Source organism: Papaver somniferum, chromosome 8, assembly GCF_003573695.1.
Source record: "Papaver somniferum cultivar HN1 chromosome 8, ASM357369v1, whole genome shotgun sequence".
NCBI lineage: Eukaryota > Viridiplantae > Streptophyta > Magnoliopsida > Ranunculales > Papaveraceae > Papaver > Papaver somniferum.
In genome coordinates, this window is record NC_039365.1 from 98,312,788 (window position 1) to 98,339,714 (window position 26,927).

General features: G+C 38.1%; 1 protein-coding gene across 4 annotated transcripts; it reads right to left on the reverse strand.

Moving 5' to 3' along the window:
- Positions 1-61: 61 nt before the first annotated feature.
- Positions 62-26,295, reverse strand: LOC113302233 (putative vacuolar protein sorting-associated protein 13D). Of its 4 annotated transcripts, none has more exons than XM_026551117.1 (28): positions 25,912-26,295; positions 25,691-25,768; positions 24,969-25,081; positions 24,773-24,866; positions 24,510-24,553; positions 24,292-24,360; positions 23,321-23,382; positions 22,686-22,890; positions 22,118-22,186; positions 21,949-22,028; positions 20,988-21,137; positions 19,340-19,403; positions 18,795-18,896; positions 18,419-18,550; positions 18,222-18,346; positions 17,496-17,646; positions 16,529-16,627; positions 16,342-16,443; positions 15,788-15,846; positions 15,575-15,680; positions 14,914-15,108; positions 14,651-14,767; positions 13,893-14,161; positions 12,117-13,738; positions 10,790-11,994; positions 9,900-10,028; positions 9,659-9,814; positions 8,903-9,379 (listed from the first exon to the last, which is right to left on the reverse strand). In XM_026551117.1, exons 1-25 carry the CDS (start codon positions 26,006-26,008, stop codon positions 11,210-11,212), a joined length of 4,989 nt encoding a protein of 1,662 aa, XP_026406902.1. In that variant the 5' UTR covers positions 26,009-26,295; the 3' UTR covers positions 8,903-9,379; positions 9,659-9,814; positions 9,900-10,028; positions 10,790-11,209. The 4 variants fall into 4 exon arrangements, with proteins under 4 accessions (XP_026406903.1, XP_026406902.1, XP_026406901.1 ...); XM_026551116.1 differs by having other exon boundaries at positions 8,903-9,390; XM_026551119.1 differs by lacking the exons at positions 25,691-25,768; positions 25,912-26,295 and having other exon boundaries at positions 8,903-9,390; positions 24,510-24,577; positions 24,969-24,988.
- Between the last annotated feature and the right edge of the window lie 632 nt (positions 26,296-26,927).

Sequence of the window (26,927 nt, forward strand, 5' to 3'; positions counted from 1 at the left end):
CCACCTGAATCTGGGTATATTTAACTATGTACAGAGGGGGGGGGGGGGGGGGGGGGGGGGGGGGGGGTCTATTACACTACATGGCACATCGATGGAACGGCTCTAGTATCACCTGAGGTAGCTTCGATGCAAAACATGCACCTCCAAACCTCTAAGTTTGCCTGAGTCGATAGTAGGTAATAAGGCCTGTAAAACATCCTCAGCTTCTTCCTTACTAGCCAGTGCCACACTCATTTGAAAAAGTGGCAGGGGAGTAGTACACTGTTGGCTCCCATGCTTAGTTGTAGGTCTTGTAGTACTAAAACTTGTACTAATGCCTCTCTTATGCATATGTTGCCTCAGTGGGGTTTCCGAATTGCTCCCTCCTACAATGTTCAATACCTCATCTTCTCTATCCACATGAATCACACTTTCCAAGCTCATCTCGACTTCAATCTTCCAGTCTGGATCCGCAGCAACACCATGAAACTCCGGTGTTCCAAAATTTTCCAAACTAGGACACTTAACAACAAAGATATGTCTTTCAGTGACGATGACAAAATCCCCTGGCTGCTTAAGTGCTTTGCACATGACAAACTGCTCGTCTTTGAGTTTGGCATTATCAACGTTCATAAGCACTGATGCTCCAATTGCTTCTTCCCAAGAGTAGGGTCGTAGCGGGAGATATTTACCTAGAGCCCTAGGGAGACGGACACGAAGACGGTGGGGTTGGTGAAGACTGCTTCTATTTCTGATGCTTTGTGCAGTTCTTCCAGTTACATCAAGAATGCTGGCCACAGGTCTAGCCACAAGTCCTGCAGTTCCTAAAGCTATGCCTGCAGATATGAGAAATAACCAGCGACAGTTAACGACTATTCTGCACATGCGAAGGGCCTGAAAAACTAAGATGGTAATGGAATTGTAGGTGTAACGGTGGTTAAGTTGCATAGGAAGACGATTAGTTATATAGAGTGATAAGTATTACCCGACAGGACTCCTGGAAGACCATGTTTCTCTGCTCCTCTGATAGGTGACTGGAGGAATCCAGTAAGTCCCTACAAAGGTAAATAGTAATAATTAAAATTTGTTTCTTAGCTTATACTTTCTCGCTTTACCCTTAGTTGCAGGGAACATAGATGTTCTCACATAGATAATCATGGTGCTAGAATCATTTATGAAAGGCAACACATCAACAAATCAAATAATTCAAAAAAGTAACTTGTTTTCAGATCTTAGCAATGTTAATTCAAATGATTCTCGAGAATAATTCTGTAGAACTTCTGTTAACAGGAGATTTTTTTGAAATATGTTCTTCTGGTTCAGAGACCGTAAGTGTAAGTGGGTGGAAGTACTGATGAGTGGTGAACTGGATTAAGGTCATGTTGTTATGTACCTCTAAGAACTCATTTAATAAACCACTGCTCTGTGCTGTTAGGCCCTTCCGATCTTCAAATTTTGAAACAGCATGGTCATCAAATGTTAATGCAACAATACTCTGCAAAATAAAACGTTATCACTATTATATTTTATTATTGCAATTATCAAACATGTCACGTGTGAAACTGATTATTCTTGACCTATGCAACTACATGGCATTATACAATTAAACACACCTTGTGTGCAGATTTACTGAACTGAGTTGCAGCATTGCTAACTGCGTAGACCATGTTACTGAAAAGGCTTCTGGTGCCTTCTCTCATGCCTGTAAAAAGCCCAGATGGGCTCTGCAAAAGACAGTAGAATCCCAATTTTAAAAGTTGTGATAATGACTACACCTTATGAACATGCTAATCGCACCTTTAAAATTCCCCTGGCTGGTACTGAAAGGAAATCTTTGATGCCAAGTCCCATGTTCCTCGCAAATCCCATAGGATTGCCTATTACACCAGCAGAACCAAATACCTGTAATTTGAAAAATTCTGAGGACCATAAATAATAGCCAAGCATATACTAAAAAACTTCAGTTAATATTTGAAACTACATAGAAAACGATGCCGGAGTACTGGCGGAAGAATATACTTTACGAATTATCCATCAAGAGGATGGTCTAGTCCTGTATGTTTTTGACTTTAAAAGCCGTAGTACATGTTTAGGACTTTAAAAGCTGTAGTAGCTACCTGGAAGCTTAAGAAAAGTACGAAGTACATAGGAAAAATGGAATAATGTGTATTTAGCTAAGTGGGTTGAAAATTCGTACGGCATATAAAACCAGCGCAAACCCTGGCAATACCCTGTTAGGTAGTTATTTTTAGGATGCGTTTATTGCATTTCTTTTTAGAAATAGAGCAAGCCCAGATATAGATCCGTTTTTAAAGTTAATTACTATCAAGAAAAACAACTCCAGAGTCTCCTTACCAACCGTGAAAGCCTCCATCTAACAAACTTAGTGGTAAACCAAACAGACATGATAAAGGCAGACTTCGAAAAAACGTAAAAAGAGAAGTTGGATATTTTTTTTCCTGATGATGAGCTATACTAGTTGCTACGTTGTGCATTAATTTGATAACATAGGCTATCTAAAACTACCTGAACCACTATAAGAACAACATGTGGCACACTTGCACTAATTCAGAAAATAGGATCAGGACATTAAAGAGATTAATCCCACCTTGTACATTTCGTGAAGAAGTTGCCGAGAATAATGCCTGACGAGGATCTCTTGGAACGACTCCCAACTAGCCATATGATGCACGATGGTTAATTGTTTGAAATATACTGGTGCTCCTTCGACATCCGCAAGAGCCATCAGGCCTCTCTGAAACAATAACGAGGGATGATGAATACGAAGAAAAGTATACGAGAATAATTTGCACATATTTGTATATGGGGAAGAATAAGGACATATATAACGAACTCGGAAAAGGATTAGCACCCCGGAACAAGATTTCAAGACTGTTCACAGAATGGACTATGGAGTTCCAGTTTATGAAAACCTTTAATCTTTCCTGTCAAAAGGGTTTCAGGGGGTAGATAACAACTCTAGCTGGAGCAGAAATAATTGCTAAATTTCACTTTATATCTTACCTGAAAAGCGGTGCTACTGACATGACTTGGAACCCCGCTTGGAGCAGGAACGTTGTTTCTTAGCATCCAAGGAACGCTGGAAAAGCTGTTTAAAAGAGAGCATCAAGATGGTCAAGTTGTTTAATCATCAATGAAACTGTTTAATTATCAATGAAACAAGTGAACTGTATTGAAGTGGACATAACAAGGTAACCAGAACCATTGTTTCTCTCAAAACAAGATACAAAAGATGCATTATGTAACGAATGAAACAACTGTCGTATCTCCACTATTAATCGAGTGCCAAATGTCCAATCAACAGTGAAGCCCATTAAACAGTTAGACGGTACTATTATATTTAGTTTCTCGAATTCAACCAGTCAAATTCAAAGTCATGGCTAGATAGTGAGCGACAGAAAATGCAGTGTGATTGTACCAGATAGAGTCCATTAGGTGAAGGAGCAACAACTAACAAATAATGAGCACGGATTATTTATACTTTTGGAAGAAGAAAATGACGAGAAGAGTGGGAACAGTTAGAAAACTCACCTAAAGGTCACCTTGATTGGCGCCAAATCAACTGCTTCAACATATATTTTTGTGTGTCTTCTTGCTAAGAGATAGATTTTCTGCCAAGGAGCTCTGATTGGAACTACTGAAGGTAATGGAGGACTGCAGCTAGAACTCTCCATGAAGTTTAAAACATTTATGGAATGACTCTGGCTCTTGGAATTATCAGAATCCAGTGCAGTGGATACTTCTTTATCAAGATGTGCACCATAGGAGCTTGTGGAACATAGGCCAGGTGGGGTTTTTCTCTGCAGCTTTGAAGTAACTGTACGAACAAAATCAAACAGCCCTAAGATGACTTCTTCCTCGAGCTCAAGATGCAACGGTGCTAACCTGAAAACATTCACACAGAATATAATTATCATAACCGAAAATAAAATTGAGAAAACACGTACTGCAATAAAAGGCACCACCTTAGACTTATATACTCAAAAGAAACCAAGGAAATATCCTTGTTTCTCCACTTTGCAGCGGCTAGGTAGAAGATAGGTTCACATGAGCTGTCAGGTGTAGAAGCTTGCGCGCCATTTTCATCCTTGATCTTTGAGCTAATATCCTTATTTTTTATCCACCCTGTTGAGTTGCTTCCATAATCACGATCAAATGACAAGATTACAGGATATGGGGTATTGTGCAACTGATTATCAATTTGCAAGGATGACATTTGGAAGGAAAAGTTTTGCTGATCCACACTCTGCAGTATGTCAATCTTGGTATCCTTGGCACAGGCAAAAAGCAATTCCTACATCAATGAAGACATTCTTATATTTACAAGTAATGAGAAAGTAAAAGAGGAACCCATAGAGCAGAGATTGATACGCTCTTCACTAAGTATGTTCGCATTATAGCAGAATTATCAATCATAGTATTCCGAAAGAACCGAGAAAGAATATATTTTGCAAACCTGGGGATATGAGTTGATCAAGGAAAATCCGATAAATGATATATGAATCGATATCCTTTCACTATAGTCATCAATTTTTTCTTCTTTCCGATCAAGTTTCCTTCTCTCATTGAAGCCAGGATAATAGGTTCCCTTCATATCTTCCACAAGATGACAACTTGAATCAATGATGCTAAGAACCTGCAAAATAAAATCAAAACCATTTATCTACAAGGAAAAACCACACCGAAATTTTAATCAAGCAAAGCACTAGAGACGCACCTTAACTGCTCCTTCAGCATGGGTGGAGACAAGTAGCCTTTTTCCAGGATTCTGAAGATAGAATCAAATAATAAAAAAATTTGACAACAGACAAAACAAAATTTAATATAGATGAAATAGTATGTAACGAACCTCAGATGTTGATGGTAAGTACACGGGCATTTGCTCCTTAATGTCATCGAGAGAATATGCCCCCAAAATGCGTTCTCCAGGAACCTATGTGTTTCCACAAAACTCCACATAAGTAATTATTGTTGCGAGTCTGCTATCATGGCAAATAAAAGAAGACATACCTCAACAACTAGACGATGAGGAAAGCAAGGTTCATCCCAAGCATAACCGCAAGATGTGTACGAATGAACAGTTGTTTCAAACGCTTCACATTTTTGTTGGTATATACGTAGCCTCTGTGAAGTATCAAACAATAAAATAACATGATTATCTGATATTAACATAGATTTTGTTTTTTAAGGAGAATATGGCATTATCTGTCATCGGAATTTACACATACAACCTCACAAGTCACAGCTACTCACCTCCTTTGAAAAATTGTGAATTCTGTAAGGCATAAAGCCTGTATTGTCGTCAGATAGAAGAATCAAGTTGGTCCCTGAATCTCCGCGGGAACTGCCAACGATCCTATCCTCTTTAATGGAAACATCAGCATTCTGCACTTCAACCCGTATCATGTTTAGGGCACCATTGACATAATTTCGCATTTTCACTTGTGTATCCCCAAGATGATCAGGAGTGAAACTGCCTGACCATAAGCATCCAGGTTCATCAAAACGAAGAGAAACCAGCGTATCCCTGCAAAATAAATAACGACCTTTTACCTAAAGACAAATGCAAATACTCCCTTGCAAAGAAATGTCTATCCTCAGCAAGTAGATCATTTTCTAGATATCAACCAGTTCAAAATTTAGAAACCCCCTTAAATCAACCTCAACAGCTGATTATTGTGTCAAGCCTGAAGACTGGGGTCACTTCCGCGTATACTAGAAATAAAAAAGAAAGACAAGAGACCAACAGAACTTATGGTTATGATTATATGTATGTTTCCTCACTCTAGATCATATTTGCAGGTGTCAACAGTGCAAAATTTTAAAACCGCTCAATCCCAAAAAAGCTCATAAAATGTTTATGCATCCTTTATGCTACTGATTTCTAACAACTTCCACTAGGAAACTTAGAATGGCCAAAAGTTCACTGAGGATGCTGAGACAAATAAGAGTACGTCCCTAACGAAAATCAACCTTGGATAAGCTCCATGGTTCATTCAAAAGATAACATCTCTGTGATGCATAATGAGTTGTAAAAGGCGGCGCCTAGGCGCCCAAAGGCCGCCGAAAATTTTCAGGCCTTTTGGCATTAGGCGCTTTGGTGCCTATTCCCCGATTTTATAAAAAACGGCCTGGACCTGGGTGCCGCTTTAGCCCAATAAGTAACTTAGCCAAGGTTTCAACAAAGGCCAACCACATGACTTTATATTTCTCATAATCCTAGGGTTTTCTAATCTATCTTTCCTTCTTCTCCTCTTCTTTCTTTTCTGTTCTTCATCTCCTCTTCTTTCTTTTCTGTTGTTCAAAAATGGCTACTCAAGCACAGTACCAATACCAGAGAATGGTAAAGATATAGCATGTGAGTGGGGGTGAGAAGAGAGAAGCTAATACAGACAAAGTTTGGTGTAAACTTTGTAACAAGAAGCTGTCAGGAGGGATTAATAAGACTGCTGTGTTGTTGTTTTAGGTATTTAGAAACTTAAAAGTAGTTACATAAGTATGAGTCTAAGTGGCAAAAAAAAAAACTTAGTATTATTGAATTATCTATTTTGGTCCACGACTAGTCTTTCCAGGCGCCAGGCCTTACCCAGCCGCCTGATACCCGCCTAACGACTTTTACAACTCGGGATGCATTATAGACACGAGATTCCTGAGTATCAAGGAAAAGATATTTTCAGAAGTACTCCAGCTTAAATCAAAAAAAAAAAAAAACAGGGGCAATACCTTTTGGTATCAGACCAGTGTAGGTGCGCATGTTGACCAATGCCTAGGTGGAAAATGTAGTCAGTTCCCTTTTGCTTGTAATATAAATCCTTGCTACAGGCGTTACTGATGACATATCTGCAGAAATCAAATCCACAAAGGTTAGTTTTTCTTACGGTATACTACCACAAGAAAAAAATCATAGTACATAAACTATAATCACGTCACTAGAAGTAACTATCAATGGACAACACTTAGTTCAGTGGGTTACCTGGGCTGGAAAGTAATGGCCCTTGTCCTACTAGAAAACGGACCTGCTACGAGACTCGATGTTACAGATATTATCAATGCTCTAGATGTAAATGCTCGAGGAACAACCACTATCGTTGAACCACTTGACGGAACAAGGAAAAAAGGGCTGGACCACATTGAGCTTCTATTACTTTCAGTAACACATTCAGGTAGGCACGTAGCTAATTTAACCATGAGTTCACCTTCCGAGGAACTGGACTGAGGAGAATACATGCATGCTTTAACCTTTTTGTTATCAGCATCTACACTCACACCCCTGTTACCTCCTGCTGACAGTTTCAGTTGGCTGCTTCTGCTGGGTGCATTGTTTACTTTTTCCAAACAGGTGCCTCGAGAATCAGAATCAGGGTACTCTGTATATTCGATAAATTGTGCAGATGAATCTACAGAATTGAAATTCCTGTTCAGAAACCTCTGCGAATGCAGGTCCAAATTCTCCCTCAGCGAGACTGTGTGATTTTTTGAGAAAGAACTTGAAAAATGACCAATATTTTGAGGGTTGGTAAGTGAATCCTCCTGAGAGAAAACACTGAGACCATCTTCTTTTGCTAGATTTTGATCCTCATCAAACAAATAATAACAGGAAGGAATAATGCAGCCATTGCCTTTCATTTCAGCACCAGACTCTGCAATAATGAGTGGATATCCCGTGCAGTTGTATAGAAGAAAGGGAGCAGAAATGCTGAGTTCTCGGGAACCACAGAATGCATCCATCACCTTCTCCACAGTAAGATATAATGGATCTGGCACAAGATTTAAAATATGGTATCAGTGAACCGTTTGGTAAAGTACTGCAGAAAATTAGAGGTGAACGAAGCTGTTTACCATTAGATGATTCAGGATAGAAGGTCAGAGTTTCTGATAAAGAGAACTTCGTCTCGCTGAATTTGGCCCCTCTAGAAAATGTTTCCGCGCGCGGGAAGTTAAAAAGGCTAGGCTTGAACCCATGCAAATGGAACACGAGTCCCAGGTCATGGGTAGAATCTGTGTGATAAACGGAAGCAGCATCTCCCTGAAGAACATAGATGCTAGTAAGCAAAGCCCTCAGATAAATGCATATTGCATGGATTTTACAGAATAAGTTGTAACAGACCTCGGGAAGGAGTAAAGTACGAGCAACTCCACCAGTTTCTATTGTGAAAGAGACATCACTTGGTAAATTGTTTTTAACCAATAAAGGAGTAGTGAGAGTGACATAATGAGTTGCTTGACTGTTCGCAACCGACTGTTTGGCAGAATCTTTGGTCTGAAGAGATGAGCACCTCCCACTAGATGAAGGAAGGCTGACATCTTGAATCGATATGCAGCAGCGGAATGGGTCATTACTAGGATGAGATGGATAGCAAACAAACGACCTCGGAATTCCTAGCCTATTTTCCTGTAACAGCATGTTGGAGAGAAGATGTGCCTCACTCCACAGGTAACTATTGCCAACCGGACGCCACCTCATTCTACCAGCTTCAGCTAAATGAAGAGGCAAGGGAAATTCCTCACCAGGAGATATTGGATCTAGCACCTGGATTAAAAAACACTCGCGTGATCAGGGGGAGCCTAAAAAACGTAAGGTGAGGGTGAAGAAGCTCTTGAAAGGTAACATCTGTACCTTCGGTGATACACCGAATGGAATATCAAAACGCAGCTCCAACGGCACAGAAGTTGCATTCAGCAGTATTACCTGAAGTCACCATCTATAAGTACCAGCTATTTTTATATAAAGGAGAACATAAATGGTAAGCAGATGTTTCTACACTTACAGTGGAGTACAATCGTATCAACTTGCTATAACGCTGAACGGAAACATCAAACACCACGGGAACAACAAATTCAGAATGTGAGGTTTTTTCTATTTTTCCCTTCAACCCTTCCGCCATACTTTGACACTTCTCCAGCTGTATTTACTCCAACCGCTTCTGATGCCTTCGAAAAATCTACTTCAAAGTAGCTACGGCCAACAAGGTCCATGGAAATAGGAACTGAAAACCCAGAAGTTCCATCAAGTTGAACAGAGATCATATGATGTGCCACCCAATTCGATTTTTTCTCGTTTAGCCTGTCAGAGGACTGAGCAGGTTTGTAACGAAATATTTGTTCTTCTGGAGTTTCATCAATATAAATTGGGACAGAACAACCTGGTTGCACAATACTTCCTTCTTTCATAGGCACCATGTTCAAATCGTCTGAATTCAAATGTCCTCGATACACATGAAACAGCAGTGGCAAAGAAGTCTCATTCTGGAGAATTTATGAAGCATACCTTCTTGTGTATGCATTTTCAGTGGTTTCACTACCCCCACAAAACCGGCGACTCTCAGGAAGACCATCTATCTTAACCCGACTCCAAGCATCTGTGATCATGTCATGCACCCTAAAGATAACCTTGAACAAAAATGGGTTATTTGATATACAGAAAAAGAGAAGAAAGAAAAAAGGCAGGACCATGGAATTGATCTAAGGGATGACTTTGGGTGAGGATGGTTCAGTCAGTGCAGGTTGTTTGAGACATCATCCTCGCCCAAAATTTCCTGAGCACCACCTCCATCCAGTTCCAACCAAAACTTTAAGCTACTGATATGAGTTTATAGAAGAGAGCTGAAGTAGAGAATCATATGAATAATTATTCAAAAGTTGGTATGTCTGTCTATACCTCAATGAGCGGTTCTGTGACATTGAAGTTGAGATGTGCAGTAGACTTCAGGTATATATCAGTCATGACGGAAGTACTTAAAAGCGCACTTCGTTCTTGCTTTCTAGCCATGTCTAATTGAAAACACCATGTCTCTATAAAAGGCTCCCAAGTCACCTAATAATAAATTCATTGTGTACGTCAATCAGACATTCTATCAAGTGTAAAAACAATATTGTGATTACTTCAGAAACCAATTTACCTTTTCAAGATTGTTGTAGTTCACAAGAAGATCTCCTCCAACTGAAGCTTCCATGATGCCACCAGTTAGGCTCACATGGAACAGTAAGTTCCTCAAAAGCATCTCCATGAGAGGACCATTACAACTCCACTACAGGAACACAACGAAACAATATTAGAGAAAAATGGAAAATACTATCCAAATAATTTATAAATTTAATGTCTAAGTGGTCACGGGGCTTGACATAATTCATGTAATTAGACAACCCACTCGAAAGAAAAGTAAATGGGTCTGATTAAAATTAAAATCTTTGATATTTCCCATCAAGAGTATATATTAAATGAAGCACCATGCTCAAGTTCAATTGTTAGATCCAATGGTCAAAATAAACTAGAATTCAATCCAATTGTTGACCATAATTGCGTGAATTATTCTTACAATCCCCCATATGCCAATCATGAGGAATGAGGATTTTTCACATAAGATAAGCCAATAGGTAATCAGATTACTGGATACAAAAACAAATGCCAATTAGCAATGAGCTGGGCTCAACTTTTGGCCATTTTAGTGATTACCCTAATATAATCATAATAAAGATCAAAAACATCAAAAAGTCAATTTGGTCTTGGTGCACAACATGTTGATGCTTACCACTACAGATGTTTTGAGCAATATACATGACAAGGTTCCAGTGAATTAGGCTTGTACACAACCCAAATGATTAGTTAAACTGCAATACAGGCCTAACAAGTTTCTAGGGCTTGTGTGACAAACCGTTGTTTGGGACAACGGCGGATTCCCATGCAGAATTTTCCTACCAAATCCAAAATAACCATGGGATCCTCATCCTAATTAAGTATGGCAAATCATAACTGAAAAGAAGAACTGAACATGTTTTAAGAAAAACATACCCTCCCATCAGTCAGCAGCAGAGAAGCCTTCCTTAAATGAACTTTAAAATCCACAATGCCGGTTGAAGATTGAGAAGATGTTTTTTCAGGAAGTTCGATCTTAACATCGTGCCAGAATTGGAATATCTGATGTGATAACCACACTTCCAAACATTCAATACGAACTTCAGCTGTGGCATGAATAAACCCCTCTTGTTTATCACAAATTTCTGCAGAAACATATATCTGATTTATCTGCAACAGAGGCCATGCAATAACTTTCTGGCCCTGGATAGTCTCCAGCGTAATTCTCGTCCTTTCGATATTCGACGTCACTTTTGTATGGCTTTCATTTATAATCACTTCCGTATCTCTACTGCACAAAGTAACTGTTACATATTTACAGCATTCCGTGCCAGAAAAAGTAACTCCTACAAGAACTTAAGGTTCCCTCAAAATGTCAAATGTTTCTCTAACCGAGAGTGGAAAATGAAGTGAAATGTCTATCTCCTCTGACTTCAAAATCAGATTACCGGATTCCTGAAAATCTTTGTTAGAATGTAACGATGTTGTTGGTGACTCAGGAGAAGCCTCAATTACATTTCCAGACGAATCTTTAGGAAGTTCCAGTGTTCCTAAACTTGAGTTCTCTGATGATTCAACCATAACTTCAGTGTTGTTTTGGTCCTGAGAATAGCAACCAATAAGATCTACAACAGTGCTCCAATCCGACATGTGTAACCAAATATCCAGAGAAGGTATACAAAATACAATCTCATTGTCACCACTACTTAACTTGGACAGATGAATCTCAAAACAAGATGAAACTGAAGAGACAATAGAATGCAGCAAGATGACGGAAGTATGAAATGAATATAGTGATATGTTAGAAAGACAAATATCCATGCTCAAGGGTATGTCGTCTTTGAACTTTCCAGAAAATATAAATTGTAAATCTGCCTTGGCAACGGGCTCTGACAAGTTATTAGACTGTCCTCTTCCCCTTGACTGACATAATTTTATTGTGAGTAACTTGACACAACATTTTACTTCTATAAAGGTCGGACTTGAAACATTGGTTAGAACTACACTTCCTTCTTTTATACTCTTCTTCAACTGCATAAACTGCAATACATCAGATTTGAAATATCCAGATTCACTCCCGACTGCAGACAGCTGGTTTACGATGTTTGCAATAGCTTCAATTCCATAGAGAAAGTAATCAACTGCCAAAACAAACAAACCCCAAATAAAATATCACCTTGATATAATTGTATGATAATATGATAGAACACCGTAGATTTTTTAATGAAACAAGAAGCTAAGACGTTTGCACAAGAAAGCCTACCTTCAGCAATAATTTGCCAGTTGCTAACCTTCACCATAACAGAAGTAGGAGTAGAAAGTCCATCTGAAGGCTGATTTCCGCATGGTATTCTGATCCATAGATCAGCGTCAAATGCTGGAATTAAGGGTACATTTCCGCAACTGGTACTCTGACAATCAGTCAAAGAAGCATGTCCCTCGTTCTTACGTGGTACCAACGACAAAGATACACCCCGCCCAAATATGTTGAGGACGTGGACTATATCTGCAACTTTATCTGCTTGAACCATACAGTCAAGAGGAATGTCCTTCAGAGCATCCTCTGCTTTGCTCTTTGCAGTGAAACTGCAATATAACTGTTCAAGTTGAAGATGTATAGTTTGATGTCCATCATCATCCACGGGTAAAATCAATACGGAGTCAAGGACCTCAAATTTGTACATAATTTTGACATGGCTGTTGTCCATATCCTTGCAGTTGCCATTTTCCGTAACAAACTGTACAGGTTCCTTCTTGTTCCAATCAGGTAGAGAAAAATAACCAATTAATATCGCCAGATATTCGGGCGGCAAAATGCAGCGCACATGTTGAATGCTGAAACACAATTCAATTTGGGGCCTCGTTGCACCATTGATCCTTCTTACGCGAAAATTGAAAACAGGGGCCAGATTGTGTTCAGATGAGCCCCATAGCCACTTGTAAAAGTACTGGGACAACCAAGATGATGAGAGATGTAGCCCCTCAATAGAACATAACATATCCAAATAATGTGTCCTGCTTAAAGCAATCAAAGACTTAGAAATTGGCACCGAAAGAGTTCCCAGAATACAGGATGAATCATGGAAGTGTATTGTGATTCCAGTGAGGTTCAAATCAATAATGCAAATAGCAGAATCACTGCTTCTCCCAGAAGTGGAATCATTATTGCTCCATGAATATTTCACTGTCGGAACTCTGGGCACTTTAGACCTCTTCCTAACGTTAACTTTTGCAATTCTCTCACATTTTTTATCCCTCACATTCAAAATATTCCTCCACTCAGAAATGCCATGAATAAGAGACTGCTCAATTCTACCGAGGGAACCCGAACTATCAATAGTTATGAAGGGAAACTGACCCAGAGTTATGCATGCCTCAGTTGACCCAGATTCGCAGAAATTCGAAAACCCAAATTTTGCAGGCCAAAATCCAGACATCAGTACTCTATATCTTGTTTCTTTACTATTGGCTAAGATTTTTCCCGATTCTTTACTATTGGCTAAGCTTTTCCCTGAATAAGGTAATGACGAGGAATCATATCGAGATAAGCTATCGAAATACTGATAGAGGGATCCAATAACTTTAGGGTAGCAATGGAGATCAACTTCATTAAAGAACATCGTCAACTTGTGACAAACTTCCTCCACATTTCTCTCCGCTTGATAGTGCATAATAAAGCATCCATCCAAAGGTGTACTTCTTTCACCACCGTCACTTTTTGGAGCGTTAGCTTCTGAGACAAATCCGCGCTGATGTGCAGCAGCAGATATACTCTTGGATAAGCATAATGTTAAGTCACTAGTTTCATCGCTCAATTTACCTGTTTCAATTTTCAATGCTTTGACGCAGACAAAACATGCTTTTGTCATTTGCTCGAGAGCATACCTGAAATATCAGAACCAAAACAAGCATTAGCATGAAAGAGTTTATAATAAGAAAGTAGAAAGTTGAATGATGAACATAAAGCATCACATGTGAACATGAAATTGTTTTTTATGCATAAAAAAAAGGAGGGAGAGAGAGAGAGAGATGTACATACTGAATGTCCAACTCCCCAAGAGCACAGACGAGAAGAAGGCTACCATCTCCATTATCGTCATCACTGGAGTGTACATGCAAGCTAACAAGCTCAACATTAGCCGTGAAAGATAATTGGAAAGCACTTGAATCCTTTAAGGTCCCCTGGCGCACAGATTCGGATTCTGATTGCGGAGCCAGAATATCAAAAGATTTAATCAAGCCAACAGCTGCACCATATATTGAGGGCGAGAAATGTACACTAAGTGTTGACACAACAACCACATGGACCTGAAATTCAAAGCGATACCAAGCAGTTTCAGAATTCTTTTCGATGATAAATGAAAAGACGACCTAGTACACTCGTTTGACCTATATACTGCAGTACTTAATGATAATACAGCACTTAAATAAATTTTCTGTGGATTCGAAAGCCTAAGCGAAAGCAAATGCAGCAGTTCTCTCTCCTACAAAAGAGCATATAACCCTTTTAAGCAAATGCATCATTGAGAAATCCCATGACTTTGTGGTAAACCTGTCCAAATAAATTTGAGCCTATTTCTGTTCATTCATTCTAAAGCTCTGCGCAAGACAACAATTTTTGTTTTTGATCAAGCGCTTCAAAGTACTGATTGTGAAACACCTAATCGTGATGCAAGAATTAAAATTATGTAAAGATTAAAATTTAAACCTTCCATGACCAAAGGTGTCTAGTGGAAGCAGGTTAGCACATAACTGTCACAATAACAGCATGGAGTATAATTATTGTTCATTAATAACCTCTAGCTGCTTCAACGTCGATTCATTTGGTATAATGCATGATGCCAACTTAATATACGCATCAAGTTTCTCGACAATGGAGACTGCTTTAGAACAACCAGGTACCGTTAGATTCACCTGTAGAATGTCAATTTCATATTGTCAGAGATAACTTCAGCGACGGTAATGGGAAAAATCAAATGCATGAGAAAACGTAATAAAAAATGAAATATTTAAAAAAATAAAAAAACCAAATCAAATGAAGAAAATTCTGAAAGTCTGACCTCTAAACCAGTCAAAGTAATTTTGAAGTGATCGTACAGATCTTGAAGGTGGTCAACTGGTTTCACTGTCCTATCAGTGGAAGAAGTTGTGCCCGCGAAAGCTGTGGACAAATAGTCAGCTAGGGGCTTCCAGTTTGGTGCCAGAGTTTCCTTCTGAATCTTTGATCTACAGATAAGAGTTCCCAAGTCCAAACTCTGCAAAAAAAAATGGAAGCCAATAGTTAAGAAACTAGTGAAACAGGTTTTCATCTCATCTTTGAGATGAAAGCCACCTTATCAGACATTGAGTCCCTCTATAAATCACTATTCACTATATCATGTACCCTAAGCTAGAAAACAGATAAAAGAAAGACATTTAAAGTATTTGAATGCCAATTGTAAGCATATCCAAGCTTTTCATTCATCTTTTGCAATTTTTATTCTTACAACTAGTTGAAAATATTATATAAAGTTACATAGTCTTATTCCATGAGTCTCTATATTTGTGAACTACTTGATGGCAGAAAAGAACCATCTTTCAGTAAAGATAAAAACAATTCAAACTTCAAACCATGAACAGAATAAGAAAAACATGTTTTCGTGGTCCATGAAACCGAATACAACGGTACAATACGGGCGCGCTTAGGGAATGCACGTACAAATAAATATCTAAGCAGATTACCAAAAAATACTGTGTGGAATGATGATCTGTTTCCCATGGAATTTTGATGGAGACACTGCTTAAACTGATATCCCAAATTATTTGTTTACGGTTGGAGACAACATATCTGGCGAAAAAATGAAAAACTTATTAACGAAATAATTCAGATATTCAGAGCAAAAATAGGAGGAGAAGAGTCACAAGCTCAGTAATTACAGGACGGAACAAACTCACTCAGTTTTCGATAGTACTCGAGCACTAACATTTTCAAGCTCATTTAATGACATGAGGACCTGTATTTAAGGCGGGAACTAATTAGTTCGCTAATCAATTGAAAGATGTTCACTTTTTCACAGAGAGAGAGAGAGGGAGAGGGAATTATGCAACCTAGACATACAAATGGAAATTAACTCACAAGTAGAATGTAAAAATGAACTACTGCCATACCCTTCAACAACTTCATTTCATGATCGTGACAAATCAAAACAAGATACCTTCAACTGCTATTGGAAAGGCGATACTGGTAAATAGGTTCACAGAGCAATGTTATATTACATTTTCTTATAAGTTTAAATCTAAGCATACGTGTAAAGAACATATCTCATCATGAACTAACACTTCGGAATTGTTTACCACCTTTAAGTGTGACTCCATGTTAAAATAGTAACAATAAATCAGTAGCCCAACAAGGATCAGGAACACGGGATACCCTCAAATAACCCATTCTAATCATTTGAACTAAATGTAACACCAGTGGATGTGCAATAAAGAAGTGTTGGAGAACATACTCTCTCACGCTGAGAATGGAATGATCCAAAAATCCGCTGGAAGTCCAATAGATTCGATAAAAACTCAGCATCGTAAATAACTTCAAAAGGTTGAAGCTCAACCTAGGAGAACAAGTAACATGATTACAGTTTACAAACTTCTCAAGCGCATGTCATTTGCAATATGATCAGCAGCCACTAAAAGTACCTTTAATGAAAGATCAGTGTCATTGTTTATAGGAGATGTATCAACTACAACGCTGAGACACCGTACTTTATCATTCGAATTACTTTGCTCAGAGACACCCTGCATTGCACAAATTCAACCTAAGCAAGTCGCACTCATAAAAATATACTGTTAAAAGAGCAAATGAACAATCTCGCAACATGTGAAAAATAATGAAGACTTGCAAATATGGAACAAAACTAGAAGTCTGTAGAACTGATTTACTGGAGTTTAACAGTATATCAAAGCTGGAAATATGGAATCGCGTGCAACTACGGACCATCTACCCTATAGTACCCAAATAGACCACAACTAGTTATCCCTAATGAAGGTTGTCGGATAGAGAAGAATAGAATACGTATCAAATCAGCTTAGACATGAGAAGATTGTAACATACACCACAAACACTTTCCTCTGAGAAACTGAAATTAACCTAAGTAACAAAAGAAAGAAAATAACCCAATAAGAGATGAATTAATGTTCAAAATTTTGACTCTAAACCGTGAGGATATTTCCTTTAGTAATGCAAAGCTAGCCTCAAAAGCAGGAATAAGCATTTGAGGATATTTCCTTTAATCGTTACAAACTCAGGACAGAAGTTTAAGAAGCTAGGCATCTATTGTGCGTTGAGCTAGAACTAGGAAAACAATCCTAGTGCTTACTTTGATAAAAAAAATGAATTTACAAAATATTTATCTTAGTGGTCGGATTTGTGCTTGGTAAAACAAACAGAAGGCCCAAGGAATGTGAAAGAAGGAACACCGAACACCCAGAATGTTTGGGAATGCGAACTTTAATAAGAAATTTAGCTATAATAGCGATTGCCAAGACGCACTAGTTCTGGAGTTGGATGATCCTAATAGATGTTAACTGATTCTGATAACGCCCTAAACTGCATCTGACATTAATTAACCTACACAATAAACAAGAGAGCTCAAATACAAAATACCTTTCCAAGAAGCAGAATGTCTTTCTTAGCATATGGGTCCACCAGACCCAATGAATTAACCAACAGCTCAATTGTCCATGATTCGTCCCAATGTTTACATTCAATATCCACGACACCCAAAATTATCCGTATGACTTCCTTCTGGCTGATCCTGGATATATATAAAGAAAAACGCACAAGTGTTTAATTAAATGACGGCCTGTAATTTAAAATGCTAATGAGGACGTAAACAGACAATCAAAAGAAAATTGAACAGCAAAGAGGTGCCTAAAAAGCTAAAAGAGATGAAAAAAGTAACTTCCTATCAAAATTAGGAGTATTATATATTTTTCATTTCATGATCCCCATTCAAGAATAGACATGTGGTGTTACCAAAATTTAAGAACTTCATATATCAGCAGAGAAAATATAATCTCGTGGCGAACAGTTACCTGACAAACTATTGTACTCGATCAAATTTCACAAAAAAAAACCACCATAAAAATTATTTAATGAAGTGAAGCATTTAACATAGCATCAAACGGAGTTAAAGTGATCCCACTGTAAGATAACAAAGAGCATATGACAAAAATTGGTAAAACTTTAATTGATCCTCTTTCATTCAGCTTCTGTCTACTATATTATTAGAAAGGCATATAATTACATATATAACAATATGTTACAAACAACATTTTGCAACAGAAAGACAACTAACCAAAAAAGGGTTTCTAAGAGAAATATATGTACTTGCTGCCTAGTGTTGCAGTGACTTTATGAACTTTGAACTTGACTGAAGATAAGATTCTGCTTTTTGTAGAAACACCCACATCAAGAGAAGGAACTGGAACGAAGTCTGCTGCCTCGTATATATCCTGCATAGGGGAAAATTATTGAGAAACTCTGAAAGCAACATATCCTAAATCGTGATACAACGTCCTGCACACCTTGATAAGTTCCTGAGAAACAGCACCAGAAAACTGGCCCGCTGTTTCACCCGAACCAAGCATGCCACGAAATAACCAATTTATCCATCCATTTGCTCCCACACTCGAAGCTGTAGAGCTCGGCAGAAGTTTCTGCATATGTATTTAGAGATGCTTATTCCTCAGCATTACACCAATTAACCCACTATCATGCATTAATAAATAAGAAATGAAAAACAAAAGAAGGTCCTAGACAAAATTAACCAGACGATAATCCAAAATCTCGATCACCTAATTAAAATATGTACACGACTCAGGCAACAATTCAGTCAGGTACATGTTGCATCAACTTAATCATAAACACCAATCAAATCCATTACAACAACACTGCTCATACCTCCAATTCACGTTCTGCGATTGACCTAAAACTCAAGATGTCGTCAATATCTGTTTCTTTCTCCATAAGCTCCAATTCTTTAAGTATGTCTTCTTCTACAGTCTAAAAATCAAAAACACAGTGGTAATGACACGACGTTCAAAAGAAAATTGACCTTCACTAACAATAATTACTGCAGAAAAATTGAAATGACCTATAAAAGACAGATGGATAACCAGAGTTATCTCCTGGACATCTGAGTGCAACAATTTAACCATAAAATTATGCACATCTACAGTATCCACAGGGCCCAAATATTGGAAAAAAATGAAACGAAATGCTGATAAATATTGGATTGATCCACAGGGTCCAAATACTAATTGCATGAAGGGGGAAAAGGTGTCTACCAAAAAAAAAACAAAAAAAAACACGAATATCCATATCAACGAGAAGTTCAAAATTCTATATGTGAATAACCCGGATCAATATATTCAATATTGATATTCTGAATGTTTCTTTGCAAAATACAAATACAACCATAATAATATAGATTACAAAAACAATACCTGCTTTTGATGGAGAAAGTCCAGTTTTCTTTTGTATAAGCTCACATACTTTCGTCGATAACTCCTGGAATTCATAAAGAGAGTTAATCAAAATTTAAGCTCACAGTGGCTTATCCAAGCAATCCAATAAAAATAATAATGTCTGCAACGCTGTTTAATTTGACTCACAGCTAAGCATATACCACACATCCATAAAATCAAATAAACTGATTTTCTTTTGCTAGCTGTTAAGACAACTATTTAAGAGATGTTCTTCCCCAACTATCCGGAAAAGTGGGTTATACGATCCTCTAACTTTAACCTTTTTTTTTTTTGAATGGTTATCGTCTTCTTAACACTTCTTACACTGCCACGACTGGAAATGGTTTAACGTAACATCTATTCCAGTACATGTTTATGGCATGAATCTGACTCTAATGATGAGCTTTCTTAGTGTTCTGAAGCAACTTAATGTGCATAGCCACGCAACTAACCTTCTTTATGAGATCGACAATTATTAGATAGCGAACAGTGAGATAATACACGGATCGTAACATGGAAAAAAATCAAGAAACAAGGATTGATCTAGAGGTTCTCAAGACAACAGAAAAAAATGGTTTCCTCAAACCACAAAGTCTTCAAACTTTAAAGCACTGGAGGTCCTAGTAAGTAATGCTTGCTGAAATGCATGTTAGGATCTTCACGGACCGCCAGACCCTACTTCTGGGCCCGACCACATAGCACCGATATTGTCCCCACTTAACCACCTGTTGGAGCAGGTGTGGGATTTTAATCTAAAAGGCCTCGGTGCTATGTAAGGAGATGCCCAAGCTTATTAGGCACCACATGTACTTCCTCTTATTCCATGTGGGACTATCCTAGCCATACATATGTGGTTTACATCGCGCCACATACTCCAACAATCTCCACCTTGGCGAGATTAAACCACCTCACCAATCCAATCATACTCCACCATATGATCACCGTCCGTATATGCTACCCTTCGAACATGATTATTGTCACTACGCGCCCTGGAACCCTACTCCACCTTGAGTTAATGGGAAGGCTAGCACTAACTCCACCTTGAGCACAACCTTGCCCACCATAGAACCCTGCTCCACCTGAGTTAATAGGGTGCGACATTAACTCCACCTTGAGCGCCAACTCTACCTTGGGCCTTGCCTGCTCCACCTTGAGTCTGACTCCACCTGTGCCGTACCGGGTGACATCCACAACCACTTCTCCGTTCGGACAGTAGCCCCAACTATAGGCTCTAATACCAGTTGTTAGGATATTCACAGACCGCCAGACCCTACTTCTGGGCCCGACCACATAGCACCGATATTGTCCCCACTTAACCACCTGTTGGAGCAGGTGTGGGATTTTAATCTAAAAGGCCTCGGTGCTATGTAAGGAGATGCCCAAGCTTATTAGGCACCACATGTACTTCCTCTTATTCCATGTGGGACTATCCTAGCCATACATATGTGGTTTACATCGCGCCACATACTCCAACAATGCATTGTCAAGTCCAGCAGATTCGAAAAACAAAGTTGACACCACGGACCACAGAATTTATTTAAAGAACAAGTGAACAAACAAAAACCATACACAGTAACCTTTAATCGCATATTGAAACAAACTAAATCTTGACTAGCAGTTAACTTACATTCGCCACCCAAGATGTTTCCAGGAAGTCTTCTTTAACTTTCTACAAACATCGGATAAGATGGATTCTTGGGCGTACTGCCACCACATCCTTTGCCAGCCCTTTGGTTTTCTTGATAAAGAATCAAATGATGGGCGATAACGCCAATACCTGGGGCAATCGAAGGGAAAAGAGCAGATCAGGATTTCCCATTGTTTATTATGGAACCACTTTTTTTGTGAGACCGATGGTATTCTCTAGGTGGAACTCAGGTTGCAACCAGTCCTCCATCGTGAAACATGAGAAGGCATACAATCATCATAGCCTAGAGTATGTGGTGAGAATTTCAAATAAATGAAAACATGTGACAAGAATTTAGAACAAGAGGCCATAACATACTTGGAGGTTATTAAGTAAAGATGGCAGTAACTTGACGAGAAAAAATGGAGCTTTAAAGCAAAATAGAAGATTTTATGATAGGCCGAGAAGGGAATGATAAGATTTTAGGAAAGAAAAGGAAAATAAGAAACGGATACATGGGGATATGCATGCAGGTGCAGCCCCCTGCTAATCCATTACACTTTCAACGAAATTTCATTACCATACGAAAGCATGTTTCACAACTTAAACTAGTGCTGATTGTTACGTATGTTCCATTATGCCCGAACACATGAAGAATTACCTAAGGCAGATTTGGGTGAGTAATAGAATAATCTGCAGTTCTAGGCTGTAGAATAATCTGCTGTGTCGTTTTCTGGAAGCTGACATGCTATATTTACTGGACTGAATTAGAATCCGGTTTTCAAGGAAAACGGTGTAAATTTCAAATGAAGTTGTAACTTAAAACATTAACGAGTTCATTGTAAACTTCCGAGGCCAAAAGAAACTAAGGCCTAACTCCTATTCAAAATTGTATCAATCTATCACAGGTGCTCATCGTTAATAACTAGTGACAAGAAAAGAAACAGAATGTCGAACTTACCTCTCCCTCACTTCAGATGTGCATAAATAATCCCAAAGAACAAAGATTTGCTTGAGCTGAACTTCATTCATTTGCAGCACCTAATGAAGTTCCACAGTAAACATACATTGGTTTATATCAATGAAGCATAACTAAATGGACTCAAAGATTGTATTGGTGAAGGACCAACCAGAGAAGTTATCTCAGCAACAATAGAATATTGTGGAACATCACTCTCAAGCTTCTCAGACCTGTTCACCTACAAAAATGCAGCTACTCACCAGCAGTACCGAGAATAAAAAAGGCAGCCTTAAAAGTAAAGTTTCTCAAAAGATAACAACTAAATTTAAGCATGCACCAAATTATAAAGCATCCCTTAAACCAATTATTACAAATGCAAGTAAGGTGTCTCATAAAACTGGGGAAAGAAGACAACCTAGTTCAGATAATTGCTTAGCAAGAATACTACTAAATCTTCCGCAAACAAAATAATTAACTACCAGACACCCATCAAAGAACCTTATGATATAGCCATTAACCTCTTAGATTAACGTTAACTAAAGATCTTGACGCCCAAATCACATAGAATATACTTTTTCAATTTTTCCCCTTTCCCTTTTGAAGCCCCTTTTTTAACTGTATTAACTACAGTGGACGATGGTTGAGAAAAGGGAGGCAACACAACTGGCATAATGATACCTAAAAACGGCTAATATCTAGAGATGAAAATAGTATGGGTCTTAACCAAACTTGCGTACCACAAAAGATACAGCAACATCAAATGGGGCCACAATATAATCATTTGTATCACTTTCCACTCTCGCATCACTGAAAAGTTGGTACTCAGCGGCATCTTCAATACCCATTGAATTCGAAGGTCCCTCAGATGTGCTATAATAAATTCCCAAGCCTGATATCTCCAACATCTTGCTCACTGGACCACCTCGACTTGTGACGGATGTCCTGTAAAAACAAGAAGTTAAAGACGCTAGGTTCCAACAGTATGACAGGATATCCTACAGTGATATGAGTAATAATGACAGTGATAAGGAAGAAAAATAAGGAAGAAAAATAAGTAATAACTACTGTGATGAGTTCTAATGGGGGTGGGGGGGAATCCTCAAACCATACCCAGCTGAAGCATAAGGAAGAAAAATAAGTAATAAGGACAGTGATATGAGTTCTAATGGATTCCTTGATTTTCGAGAACGAGATAACAAGCTAATGTTGTCAAACTACATGCTCAGAATAGGTTAACAAAACAATCTTAAATATCTTACTTACAAAATAATAATAGTTTAAAACAGAATTGCAGTGATACATATACCTAAATCCACAGCCACCAAAGAATTACAATTACATAAATATCTGAAACAAAAAGGTAGTATGGTACCAGATAGAACTGTGCTTCACTGATGTCAGACTTGAAAACCTTATTCCAAACGTATATGGTGCCTGCAAACCATTTAATAAAAGAAAACGATCAACTTAGTTTCAGAGTGTGAAGAACTAACAACAGAGCATGCATTTAAGGATGTTCCAAGACAAATTACCGGTTCGAAAAATGCAAGACACGCTAGTATAACAATTTAAAACAATTGAGCAAATTAAAGTTAAACCAACAGTATTGCTTTGGCATGCTCTGTATCAATACAGATTAGTATAGTTCCTGCTTACCCAAATATCCAAATACTTAAGAGCATACAGATCTTAGGGTAAAAATGGAAACCATGTTTCTACTTGCAGGCAACACAACAACCGGACTTGACAAAATACGAGACCATTCTATGGTTTCTAAGTGATTCCTATGCAGGCCTTAGTGAGTGATGTAATTAGGTAAATACATTACTGCATCGGTGAAATTAAGGTGCTGTGAGGCGATTTTTTTTTTAAGGATGTTACATTGTGATAGAATACATACTGCTTGCTTACTTAATAACTTGTTGGGTTATAGAATTTAAAGTATGCTACATTGTAGTTTACCAGTACATATGCAGTAGCCCCCATGTTTCTGAGGCGACGCCTAGGCGTGATAACGCGAGGTGACAGTTTTTTCGCCTTACGCAGCATCATGCCTTCAGTAGCATAGGGGACATTAACCAAAAGTGGAGTTTGTCAAACATAGAACTCAACCAAATCACTTGCACTAGAAAGTTTCTCGATCTAGTTCCGAAGAAAAAATTATGAAATGCAAAAGATGCATTGCGTGATAAAATCTTATAGATCATCATCGCATCGTATGTGTTGCTACAATTAAGCTTCTATGAAAAGTAAATAACATACTAAGATAATAATGAATTGAAGAAGTACAGAAGAAGCATAATCATAAATGCCTAAAACACATTTTTGGGGCTGCCAAATTACCGAGCCAATCTGCTGATCAGTATAAGTGACATGAAAATTTCTGATGGAGACTTGGACATTATCAAGAAGCTGCCAGAAATAAAAACCAAAAATATGATTAAAGAGTATGGAATGGTAAAATAAAACCTTCAATAGACAATTAGAAATTAAAACCACTATTGGAACAGTGTTTCTTTCAATTCAAAACGATCTGGTTGATAAGAAAAAGTCTGTGTCACCTTGGCAGTAATGTAAGAAACAAATGCTTGTCCGGTCTGATTTTCTGCAAAATTAGATCAGGTCGTCACTGAAGAAGATAAAAATCGGGTTCAGAATACACTCACGGCACTAGTTGAATCAGCAGTTCACCCACCATATTAAATGGCATAAAAACTTAACATCCCATAATAAATAGAAATGCTCTTGAGAATTGAGAACGAACTAACTATTTCTGGATGGTAAAAAAGAACAGCAAATAAATATTTTGGTGCTTGGAACTTACCGCATACGCGTCTAGAAAATGTTGCTAGCTCCGCAGCAGTAAGTTTGGCCTTTTTTCCTGCGATGTCTCTTCTTTCGACTAAATCTGGATTCCACTATAAAGAAAATACAAACCAATTAGTATCCCTGCAAATCCTTTCGTCCATCAAATAAATGGGTATGAAACTATATCGTGATACAAAGGAAAATTCTATCACCTCATGCTCATCTCTTTGGCCAGCTTGAATGAAGACATCTTCTAGAACAATTATAATGGGCGACAAACCAAGCTTCTTCCAAGGAATTTTTATGCTTAACCTCCCAACGCGACCTATCATATCCAAGTTAAATTTTACAACTAGAGAAAGTACATGATGGACATTAAATGTGCATTGACTCTTAGTTTATGGCAGGGTTTCTTACAAAACTAAGGAGAAACAGAAATGTAACACTATTGGCATGCAATCATGTAAATGGGATCAAAAGTTCATAATGGTTCAAGGGTCACACGTTCAATCATATCTTAGCCAGTCAGGAGACTATAACCTTGACTAAAGCCTTTTCTTTAAAGATGCACAAATAGTTACCAGCTACGGGACAGCTTTTGCTGCCAGATGAAGGATTTATCATGATGTATTGGTCCAATTGAAAGGTCTCCTACTCTTCGCAAACAATGTGGAAGTGTTCAGATGACTGAAAATAGTATTGTTTAAACTGACATATATATCATTTACTTAAAAGTACTGTTTCATACTAACAACTCGGAGTTCGAGGATAAAATAACTAGGTCGATCCAACGCTAATACTGACTGTCCACTTGCTTATGAGATGAAAACTAACCATACTCCATAGTACAGCCTTCACCAATAGCAACAGTTCTCCAGGTTACAATGTTGATGATCATTAAAACAAAAAAAAAGGATATAGTTTAAAGCCACACCTCGTTTTATAGCAAAAGGCAACTGTAGGTGATCAAAAGCTTCAAGAACCAACTCCACATTATCCAACACTACTTCTTCTGCAAAGAGTCAACCAACATTGAACTAATCAGACATACAATTTCTGTAATCACCATTACTAAAAAAAGAAAATTGTAGAACTACGCAAATTCTCCGAAATATCTGAACGCCAAGACAATTAGAGAGATGAAAAATTTCATACCGTTCCATAATCCGATCTTGAGTTGTTCTCTTTGGAAATCTTTGATGTATGGACCAAGATAACCTAATAGGAGCGGCTGAACCCACCTTTCAAACATCTTTTTGGTTCTAAGAATGCGAGAAGAGAATTAGAGAAATGATGATATACAAATTGGTACTGAAACAGCCATGTAAGTCGAAGCTAGAGAGAAAGATGATGATTAAGGGGTTAATTAGAGGGCGAATTTAACCTAAAATTGGTACCGTCGATTCGGTAATAAAGATAAGGGGAGAGAGAGTAGATATAGAAGAATGATGAAGGCTAATTACTTGGGAAGAAAACCCAGAAACAAGTTTAAAAACCCCAAAAGAGTTTCTAGTTTAATTGTTTCTTGGGTTTCAATTTAGTCCCATTCTGATTTTGGTAGCAAACGAGGTTTACTTGCTTGCTATAGGGGAAACTTGGGCGGGCCAGGCTCTTTGGTAGCAAACGAGGTTTACTTGCTTGCTATGGGGGGAACTTGGGCGGCCAGGCTGGATAACTGATGGGATTAGGCTAATTTGCCTTGGGTTTTTTTTTTTGCCTTTGGGTTTTTTTTTTTAAGCATTCTTGGAGTGTTATTTTTTTCTTTTATTTTAAGCATTTTTGGAGTGTTATGTTATGGCTTACGGGTATAGTATTATAGACACACTAAGTCTTAGTTTCGCACTGCTGTGAATTTTATACGAGTATTTTTTTTACTGTGTGTTGTTGTGGTGTTGTGGTGTGTTATCTTAAAAAAGAATAGTTGAATATTCGATAAAATTTGAACAAAAACTAAAGCCGATTAAAAAAAATACGTTTGGTAAAATATTAGGTTCATGTTACGGTGCCTACGACCCATGGATGTGCGGTCCATCTAGTTTTCCTTTTATTTGTATATAAAGAAACATATGTATTACAACAACTAATCTCTCTAATAAGATATTCTCCTTCTTCCTTTTTATCTATCTGATTCTCCTAAAACACGTTATCAGCAGGAGCTCTTCCCTGCCGTT